Source organism: Tupaia chinensis, unplaced genomic scaffold, assembly GCF_000334495.1.
Source record: "Tupaia chinensis unplaced genomic scaffold, TupChi_1.0 Scaffold000335_1, whole genome shotgun sequence".
NCBI lineage: Eukaryota > Metazoa > Chordata > Mammalia > Scandentia > Tupaiidae > Tupaia > Tupaia belangeri.
In genome coordinates this window covers 2,021,830-2,032,257 of record NW_006159829.1, presented here as the reverse complement: position 1 = coordinate 2,032,257, position 10,428 = coordinate 2,021,830, and the positions used below count along the sequence as shown (strand labels likewise).

The window sequence follows — 10,428 nt, the reverse complement described above, 5'->3', positions numbered from 1 at the left end:
CGGGAGCCCTCGGGCTGCACGATGGCCAGGTAGCGGTCCACGCAGATGCAGGTGAGGAAGAGGACGGAGCAGTGCATGTTGAGGAAGTAGCCGAGCACGTGCGGGAAGGCGCAGCGCAGGCAGCCGGGTGCCCCGTAGAAGACGGCGAAGCGTGTGGGCAGCGACAGGCCCACCAGCAGGTCAGTCACCGCCAGGTTGATGGTGTAGGTGACAGATGGCGTGGGGGCCCGCGTGCGGCAGCAGAAGACGTACAGCGCCAGCCCGTTGAGCACCAGCCCCGCCAGGAAGATGGCGCCGTGCACAGCCATCAGGGCCAGCCACAGGCCGGGGTAGGCGGCGTGCAGCTCCTCGTCCAGCAGGGCAAACAGGTGGAACAGCGGCTTTTCCGGCGTGCTGCTGTTGGCCCATGCCTCTCCTGCTGTGGCGCCGGGGGCCGCCGTGATGTTGGGGGCCGCCGTGGCCGAGGACCCCGTTGGAGACCTGGAGGACATGACGGCAGCCAGCATGCCCTGGGCCTGGAAGCAAGGAGATGGGTTGTCCAACGTGCTGGCCTGGCTCAGAGCCCCGCCTGGCGGCCCAGCCTTGTGGCCACCTGCCCTCCAGCACCGGCCCCCTCTGTGCAGCGCCTGCTCTCTGCTCCCTGCAGACCAAGCCTTGTGAACCAGCAGAAAAGACTCAGGATTTTGGAACCAGACACGAGTTCAAATCCCAGTCCGGCACTGCCAGTGTGTGCTTTGGTGCAATGCTGAGGTTTCTGAGGCCACCCTTGCTGTTCCGGGAGGTGGGATGCTTGCTCTGCAGAAGGTCCTCGGGGTTGAGAAAGAGATGAAGGGACAGGATGCTCAAACATGATGTGGGCCTGGCTCCCATCCCTGCTGCTCACTGGCCGGGCGTCATCAGGGAGGACTACCCAGCTAGCCTGGAGGAGGGGCCTGGCGCACCCAACACACGGTGGTAGTGGGCACTCTGGTTAGGCTGGGACAGAGCCTGGCCCACCAGGGGAGGGCTGGGCTGCCATCGACTGTCCTTGTCCACTCCTGGGCAAAGGTGCTTGTGGGGACCTTCTCCAAGGGAGCCGGGGGCCCTGGGTAAGGGCTGAGGCTGGTTTTGCTGGTCATCCCCGGCCCCACCAGCCTGAGGGGAGCACCCTGACTGACACCCCAGCCTGCAGGGGGGAGCCCCAGGCCTACGCAGGGTGGCTCTCTGGGCCGGAGCCTGGAGCCAGGTCTCCACGGCAGGCAGGCTGGCCGGGTGTGAGTCAAATAAACACTGTGCTCCCAGTCAGCGTGGCGGGGCAGGGGTATCGGGGAGGCCGGGGTGGGGGGCCGGAGCCGCCCACGCTGTTTACGTTTCTGCCCAGCGTGTTTAACTCAGCCTGATTTATCCCTTTATTTATAACTGAGGGGTTAATGGACCCACCCACTCAGCAGGGCTGACCCTCCAAATAAGGACATTTCTGGCTTTTTAAGAGAAAGGAGAAGCCTTTGGGGTGAGGCTGGGAGGAAGGCGGGCACACAGGACGCTCGGGCCCAAGGCGCCCTACGCACCTGAGGGGAGGGAGGCCTGACAGCTGTCCCGGTGGCTGTGGCTGCAAAGGGGCTGAACATCACACGCTCCCACTGACGGGCCGTGGGGCTCAGGCCGCAGGTGCCCTCTGTCTGCAGTCACACCCCTGCCTCCCATGGGTCTAGAGGAGGCCACCTCTACCCTCAGGCTTCAAGGCCAGCTTCTGCCCGCGGTTGCCCAGTGAGCCAAATGGCTCTGGGTGTCCGCCCTGGAGGCTGCTAGCTGTCCAGTCCGCCCGTACCTGGCACCCCTGCCACCCCCACTGCCTGTGGGCCCCCGGTCTGCTGGTTCCCGCCAGCCCCACTCAGGTGTTGCTGGGCGTGTTTGCCGATGGGTTGGCTGCCCCTCCTCCAGCCCTGGCTGCTCCCAGAGATGGAGTTTGGGGCAGGGAAAGACATGCTGTGGGGTCTTGGCAGGCAGCAGGGGGAGTGATGAGGCTGGGCCCAGGGTGGGACTGGGTGCACCTGGGCAGCAGGGAGGCCCCCAGGTCCCCGGAGGGGAAAGAGGCGATCCAACAGGCCCTTTCTTTGCTATCAACAGAAGCCTAGAGGCCCGGCGAGGACCCCGAGGTGGCCTGGGGTGCAGCGTAGCAAGAACCACATCTCGGACGCCCTTCGCCTCTGGTTTTCCACTGTCCACACTGGGCCTGTGTTAGTGTTGTGATCAGACATTTATATAAACATCACCGATGTTTCCGCTGGGAGCCAGGCCCAGGATGACGTGGCTCCGGGGTCCTGCCCTCCCAGGCAGCTCCCCAGGGCCAGCCTCACGAGCTCAATAGCTAGCCGCTGAGGTGCTGGGTGTCCAGGCCTGTGCTGTGAAGCACAGGTGCGGGAGGACAGGTGTGCAGGACACCCTGAAGCCAGGCCACCGGGTCCAGCGAGATGGCAGAGCACATGGGTGTCTAGCCGGGAGTTTGACTCTGACTTCAAACATGGCCGAGCCCTGCTCTTGGTCCCAGTGTGTCCCAGAGTGGGTCACACACCAAGTCACAATCTCAGTGACAAATCAGTCTCTCGGTGATATTCTGAGCCCTCACCCTGCTCACACTGAGCCCCAACCCTGGTCACTCACTGAACCCTGACCCTGCTCACACTCTGAGCCCTGACTCTGCTCACACTGAGCCCTGACCCTGCTCACACTGAGCCCTGACCCTGCTCACACTGAGCCCTGATCCTGGTCACACTCTGAGCCCTGACCCTGCTCACACTGAGCCCTGACCCTGCTCACACTGAGCCCTGATCCTGGTCACACTCTGAGCCCTGACCCTGCTCACACTGAGCCCTGACCCTGCTCACACTCTGAGCCCTGATCCCAGTCACATGCTGAGCCCTGACCCCAGTCATTCACTGAGCCCTGACCCTGGTCACTCTGAGCCCTGACCCTGGTCACTTTGAGCCCTGACCCTGCTCACACTCTGAGCCCTGCCCCTGCTCACACTGAGCCCTGACCCTGCTCACACTCTGAGCCCTGATCCCAGTCACATGCTGAGCCCTGACCCTGGTCACTCACTGAGCCCTGATCCTGCTCACACTCTGAGCCCTGACTCTGCTCACACTGAGCCCTGACCCTGGTCACTCTGAGCCCTGACCCAGGTTACTCTGAGCCCTGACCCTGCTCATACTCTGAGCCCTGACCCCGGTTACTCTGAGCCCTGTCCCTTGTCACTCACTGAGCCCTGACCCTGGTCACTCTGAACCCTGACCCCGGTCACTCTGAGCCCTGTCCTTGGGCCACTGACCTACCCACAGACAGACACTTCCCTGGCTTGAGCAGAGGGGCCAGATCCGAGGCACCAGGGTTGGCTCTCTGGGGCTTAGTCATGAGAGAGACCCTGCAGGGTGGGGGGACCAGGAATGTGGCCATCAGTAGGACCAGCCCTGCCTGGACTACCCTGTCCATTGTTGGACTGGCTATTCTGAACAGAGCATGTGACCTTACAGCTTCGGGGCCTCAGTTCCCCACCTGTACAGTGAGTTGGAATTCCCCGTGGGGTGGTGCTGATGTATCCAGCTCGGAGCAGGTGCTCAGCTCTGGGGACTACGGGAGACGGGTGAGCGCTGGCCGGGGCCTTCCTGAGCACCGGCACCTAGTGGGGCCTGGCTGGGCTTCAGTTCCTGGGAGGGAGGCTCTGGTAGAGGCGACCTCGACGGCCTCCTTACCCCAGGCTCCTGGTCCTCTTGCTGCCCCAGTGGCCTTGGGGCGCTCTGGGCAGGTCCTCACCGAGCCTCAGTTCTCCTGACGTAGGTGGCAAGGAGGGCGGCATGCTGCCTGCCTTCTTCCTCCACCCCCGGCCTCCAGGTGGCCACCCCAAGCACCCATACAGATTCTTGGCCTTCAGAGATGGGGCACGGGGCGAGGGTCCCCTGGCAGGTGCTGGGGTGACCTCCCCACTGTGTGCCATCCTCTGCCGGCCCCGGCACGGCACAGCTGTGGCTGCCACCTCTGCCTAGGCACTTCCCAGCATTATCCCTGCCCACCTGGAGGACTGTCTCCTGGACTCGCCTCCTCCTGGAAGCCTTCGCTCTCCTCCCTGGGCTGGCTTGATGCCTTCCACCCCAGAGCATGTCCCACTAGGCTGAGAACACCTTGAGGATGGGTCTGGGGGGGCGGAGCTCCTGCCTGTTCCTCCAACACCCAGGCAGCCCTGCACAAAGCACTCTCTCCTCTTGCTGACGTCCTGAATGAGACCCTCTGAGGGACACAGGGTGAGGTCTGGCCTGTCATTGACATTTGGTGTCCTTCCTACCTGGTCTGGCCTCAAATTGCTTCCGTACCCACTCCCACCCTTAGTACTCACCAGTCCTCCCACCTAAGAGGGACTGACACCTCCTCCAGGAAGCCCACCCGTCACTGTTAGGTCCATGCTTGTGCTCCCCCCACTCCCCTTGCCAGCACTCTTCGGGGAGACAGTTTTGGTTCAAGCTGGTTGTATGGTCTGCCCCTGGGAGGCCCTGGGCAAGTCGTCCCGCTGCTCGGAGCCTCAGTTCTCTCAATGGCTCCAGAACCCTTCTGCTGACTGAGGGAGCAGATGAGGAAGTGCAGCCAGGCAGAGTCGGTGGGTGTCCGATGGCCTAGGAGGAGGTGCCAAACACAGGGGACACCCCGCCGAGAGGGACGTGGGTATGGAGAGTGCTGGTGGCTCCTGCTCCCACGCCCTGGCGGGACTCGGCCTGGCCTAGCCTGCTGTAGGTGGGGAGAGGCTGGCAGGGCCAGCATGCACACAGGACTTCTCAGAGCCTCTGTGCTGGGCATGGCCCTGGGGATAGCCTCACGGGTACAAGGAGCTCAAGCCATTTGACCTGCCCCCTCCTGAGGGCCCACTCCTCCAGCTTGAGGGCCACACCAGCACTCCAGGCCCCAAGCACTGTTGGGGGTCACCCTGCGCCCCACTCGCGGCTGGCTGGGCCCCTGCCAGGAGCCTGGAAACTCAGGACGTGCACCTGCCCGAGGACCCTGAGGGGACCCTGAGAACAGAACTGGGGCCACACTAGGTCCCTTGGCAGGGGGTGGGGAGGGCGTGCTCTGACTTTCTGGGCTCCTCTGACTGCCCCCCAGGTTCCGCCCCCAGGGGCCGGCGGGACAGGCGTGGCACCGTGTACCTCCCGGCCTCCCTGGGTTCTTCAGCGGGAAGATGCTTAGCCTAGCACTTGGCCCCTGCACCTGGCAGAGGCTCCGGCTCCTAGTCACTGCCCCACGCAGACCTCCCTGAGCCCCGCGACCTCAGGTGCCTGGGGCACCTGCTGAAGTGGCCTGTCTCACTGACTCTTCCCAGGATGCCCCAACAGCAAGTTGCCGCCCCCATTTTGCTCATGAGAACGCTGAGACACAGAAGGCTAAGCCGCATGTGTGGGTCACCAGCTGGGTAGAGGAGCCGGGCTTTGAGGTCTGCCCCAGCACACCTGCTGGTCTCACTGCCCCAGGGCCGGCTCAGACGGGGCACACCAACTCCTCCCGAGAGTTAACACTGTGAGGAGCCAGAGGCTGGGCCTGCAGGTGCTTTGGGGGGCATTGGTCTTGGGCTCGAACCCAGCACTGGGGCTCATGGTCCTGGCAGGCTCTGTCCCTCACAGCGCTCCCAGCTGGGGTGGGTGGAGGGAACGGGCAGGCCAGGCCTGCTCTGGGCAGTGAGAGGTGCACAGCCATGCAAAGGCCCTGGGGCAGGGAGGGCTTCTGCGTTTAGGGTGCTGCGGCATGGCCATGGCTTTGTCTTGGCCGTGCCACCTCCAGGGCTGGCCCTGAACGCAGCTCCTCGCACACCCACTGACTTTATGTCCCAGGCAGGCCCCCCCACCTGCTGTCCCTTTAGATAGGGAGCCCATTGGGGCAGCCGAGGACTGTCCTGCAGCAGACCCACCTCGCCCGTGGCCTGCTCTGCGTGGTTGGGCCCGGCAGCCCCTAGAGGGAGGACAACCTCTGGGTGAAAGGAACACAGGGCAGGGGGGGCATCCAAGCCCGGTCCTGCCGCGCCGCCAGCTGCTCCCTGTCTGCCCTGTCCAGCACCCTGGCCCTTGGCCAGTCCCCACCCCACCACCCCCTGGGACCCTGCTCCCGCGGCCTTCTCACGGGGCAGTTACCAGCAAGAGCCAGGCCAGCATGCCAGCTCTGAGGTCCATGCGGGGGCCTGGGGGGACGCCTGCCCTGAGCCTCAGTTTCCCACCCATCGAAGGGCAGGGAAGGGTCTGGGCTGTGGGATGGGGGTGTGCCCTGCTCAGAGCCTCGTCCCACAGAGTTCTAAATGCTGCTCTGGGCCACCCTCTTGCCTCCACAGGGGGGAGACCGAGGCCTGGCCTCGCGCCCCCGGTAGATGCGCGGTGAGAGTGCTATGTGGGCAGGCGTGGGTGCCCAGCCGTGCAGAAGGGGGTACCAGGAGGGACGCCCACACCCCGGGGGCTGCCTTCCCCTGTCCTGCCTGGGCAGCTCAGCCCTCCCCTCCCTCTGGGTTGTTTCCCCCTGCGGTGGCTCTCTGCAGGGCACTGGTCACTTTAGCTGACCCTGGGGGCAGCCTCCGGGAGCAGCCTCCCAGACCCTCTTCCTGCAGCGAATGTCTGGCTGGAGAGCGAGGGCACCAGGTAGGGACAGCTGAGGAGAGCCCAGAGTGGGCGGCTGGTCACCAGCCCAGGGGGACTCACCGTGCCTTTGGCCGCCCGGGCGGCCAGAGGTGGGCAGCCTGCCGGACCTGTGCTGGGGGAGCCCGGCGGAGCCCAGCTGAGCTGCTCCACGATGCTGGGACAAGCCTTCCTGGCCTGACGTCAGGCTGCACTCCGGCTCCTTTTGGGCAAAGGCATGGGGTGGGGGCGGGGCGAGCTGCTTCCCCGCCCCCACGCCGCCCAGAGGAGCTGGGGCCCAGGGCCCGGAGGGAGGGAGGGAAGGAGGGACCTTGGACACCAGCTCCAGACTCCAGAGACAGAGGGAAACCAGGGCACCCAGGGGTGCAGTGAGGGAGGACAACTCCCGCCCAAGGTCTGTAGGCCGAGAGTGCGGCTGGGGGACGCACGGGGGTTGTCCTCTCCGGTTTTCCTGTGCCTCGCATGTGCCTGCGCGTGCCCGTGATGGCGTGGCGCCCACGTGGCACATGGGCCTCCGTGGGAAGGCAGGTGGGGAGGGCCGAGCGGGCCCCCATCTCCATCTCAGTGGTGGACAGCTGTGCCCACTTGACGCTGGGCCCAGGAGGGCGGGCACCCGCCGGGGAGGGTCAGGTGGTATGTGAGTGCCCTCTTGCCCTGTGTCCCTGCTCGCCTGCCGTGACTGCCCCCAGCCCTTTCCTGAGCACCTGGGCACCAGAGACGCAGGAGGAGTGCCCGACTGCTCGAGGGGAGGCCCAGGCAGACCAACAGGAGGAAGCGGGTACGGGGTGCCACAGGAGCCTAACCCAGCCTGCAGGAGGGAAGGCTTCCTGGAGGGCCAGAGGAGGTGTAACGGGAGGCAGGCAGCCTGGAGGGGAGAGTGGGGAAGCCTGGGCCAATGAGGCCGCAAGTGAGGGGTGGCGGGTGGAAAGGGGTGGCCTACTCCCCTGATCCTCCGGGCACCTGGCGGTAGATTTGGTCCTGTGGGCAGTGGGGAACCTTCTGGGAGAGCTGCCCCCTGCTCCCGGGGGCTGAGCTCATGCGCTGCCATGGTCCTTGGCTTATGGCGGTGTCTGTCCCAGAGCACAGGCCCCGGGGGACTCCTGCACCTCTGTGGCCTGCCTGGCTCCTCGCTCCAAGGTGGGGCTGCAGGGTCTTGCTGGCTTGCAGGGCAAAAGGCCGATTCAGGGATTCAGGGCTGCTCTGTTGGGGGCCTGCAGCCAGGGCTTGCCAGCCTTGCACCCCCCACCCCCCGGGAGAGCTGTGCCCCCACCCTATGCCTGCCGCTGTTCTCAGAGAAACTCTGACAGCTCCCAGTGGACCAGATGTCAGATGCCAGTGGCCTGCCGGGTACAGTCATCCTTCAGGACCCCTCCCCCAGGGAGACTTTGTCTGTAGACTCAGGGATCCTGTGGGGCCGCTGGAAGGTGCTGTGGCTCCTGAAGCTTGGGGAGACACAGGCACAGGCAGGATTCCCTGTCACGTCCACCAGGCCGCGGCTGGATCAGGATCAGACAGTGGCTGGGCCAGGAGTCAGGACCCTTAGGCGTATACCTGGGACAGTTCCCCCGGTGGGCCCCGACAAGGTGAGCCGGGCCTGGAGGAGAGCTCCCGGCCCACAGAGGTGCCTCCGGCTCCGGCTCTGGGGAGCACCAAGCCACTGCCCTCGTGCTTTCTCCTTGGGGTGGAGGCTGGAGCAGGGCTCTGCTGTGACCTCTTGTGCTTGGCTCGGGGCACCGACCAGGCCACCCTGGGCAGGACACAGGTATCTCCCGGGAGCCCTGGTACATCTGCCCCACAGGGCAGCTTGACCCCCTGGCTTCCGGACCCCGCCACCGGCCTGGACTCCAGGCTGACCCTGCTGTGCTCCCAGGAGGCTGGCCCATCCGCAGGCGCTGCGGTGGGGGAAGCGGGGACCCCATCCTGCCTGCGACTCAGGCCTTATCCACCCTCGAGTGGCCTCGTCCTGGTGCCCCCTGAGGGTGTCAATGGTACTGGCACCTGGCCATGGGTCCCCACAGACTGCAGGGGGAGACCACCCAGAGTCCTGGGGGCACGAGGGACATGGCAGATCTCGGGTGCTCCTGCCTGCGGTGGGAGAAGGCGGGGGGTGCGGAGCTTCCTGTCACCCAGACGTGATGGGAGAGGGTGAGGCTGGTACTGGGTCCTTCAACAGCCAGCACCCCGGCAGTGAGCCCTGGCCCTGGGGCGTGGTGGCCGGGGAGGTGGCCGTGCGAGCCCGTATCCCGGTGCTGGCAGGCAAGGCAGGTCAGGTGACCCACTGCTGGGCAGCACTGCGGTTCCGGACACTGCTCGGGGGTGTCATTCAGCAAACAGCGCTGACAGGCGTGTCATAGCAGCCACTGCCAGGCACCAGCTCGAGGGTGTCAGCGTGCTACCTGGGTCCCCAAGGAAGCCTCTGACAGCCACCTTGTTACCACCCCCAGGAGAGGGATGGAGGCTCAGAGAGGTGAAGTCACCTGCTCAAGGTCACACAGCTAGGAATGGTCCCAGGGATCTAAGCCTCCTCCCAGGTGGCCAGGGGCCAGAGCTTGGCCCTGGAGCCCTCCTGACCTCTGCAAATCCTCAACACTGCCCTTCTGAGTTGGGCCTGCCCTCAGGAGGCCTCAGGAACCTCTCCCAGGCACTGTGGCGAGGGCCGCCAGCATGCAGGGCAGAGTGGGGGGTCTGAGGGGCCCTGGGGCCCAGGCCAGCCACTGTAAGCGGAGCTGGTCACCTCTGCGGGGCCCCTCTGTGTGTCAGCCCTTCCCGCCTTGGGGGCTCTGGGGGCCCTGCAGGCCCAGGACAGCGGCGTTTGCAGGCGTCTGCCCGGTGGCCCCAGAGGAGCTCTGCGGACACCCAGGCCCTCCTAATCCGGCTGCCTCGTAGCCCGGGGGCACCGAGGGGTAGTGTCCACGCAGGGCCCGTTCACCTGCCCTCCCAGGCAGCGACTCCCCATGATGGCCGAAGGGGCCTGGGTGCACGGGGGGGCTGATGGCCTCTGAGGGAGCAGCACGGAGGCCCTGGTCCAGATCCCACAGACCTGAGAGCCTGTGGGGTGTTCCCAGGACAAGCCTCCCAGGGCACCCCAGCCCGATCACCAGCTGAGACCGAACACTCGACCCCTGGCCTTTCCTGGGGGGCCCGCGCTCTGCCCCTCTCCTACCTGTGCCCCTCTGTCCTCCACACCTGGAGTACCTTCCCATTTCTCACTATAACCCAAACCCCGCCCTAGCTTCAAGACCACCTCTTCTGTGAAGCCTGCCCAACTTCCACCCTGAATTCCTAGGGCAGTTTGAGCTTGGCCTGGGTTTTCGTGGGCCAAGTCTCTCCAGCTGGGTCTGGCTCTGAGACAGGCGCGGCCTCCCTCGGTCCTTCCTCTTCCTCGCTCAGCGTACCGTGAGGTGTGCGGTGGGAGCTGGAGAACTGCACCGCCTGTTCAGAACAGCGGCCAGGGCAGGGCGCATCACCCATCGCATGGCTCGGACCCTCGCTGCCTCTGGACTCCCGGGCCTCCCAGGGGGCACCTACTCCTCGCGTGAACAGGCATGAACGGGAGGTTCTTTCTAGTTGTAACCCCGCTCCTCGCTGCACCATCTCGCTCTGGGGACATGAGAATGTCCTCACCGAGGCGCGGGGCTATCTTCTGTTGGTGAAGCGGATGGGGATGGGGAGGCGGGGTGGGGGGGCTGTCAACATCACCTCCCCTGTGGTGAGAACTGAAGCTCCCTGAGAGCAGCGAGGTGGCCGAGGGTCCCCAACAGTCCTTCTCGGCTGGGACCCAGCTCCTCCAAAG

General features: G+C 65.4%; 1 protein-coding gene across 1 annotated transcript in view; it reads right to left on the bottom strand.

Moving 5' to 3' along the window:
* The window catches only part of GPR20 (G protein-coupled receptor 20), an 8,194-nt gene extending 511 nt beyond the window's left edge, over positions 1-7,683 (bottom strand). The window contains exons 1-4 of the mRNA XM_006152147.1: positions 7,596-7,683; positions 6,699-6,905; positions 5,861-5,964; positions 3-515 (exon numbers count right to left, since the gene is read on the bottom strand). Of these exons, the coding sequence (XP_006152209.1) occupies positions 3-515; positions 5,861-5,964; positions 6,699-6,905; positions 7,596-7,683 (912 nt within the window). The remainder of the gene's footprint in view (positions 1-2; positions 516-5,860; positions 5,965-6,698; positions 6,906-7,595) is intronic.
* Positions 7,684-10,428: the final 2,745 nt, after the last annotated feature.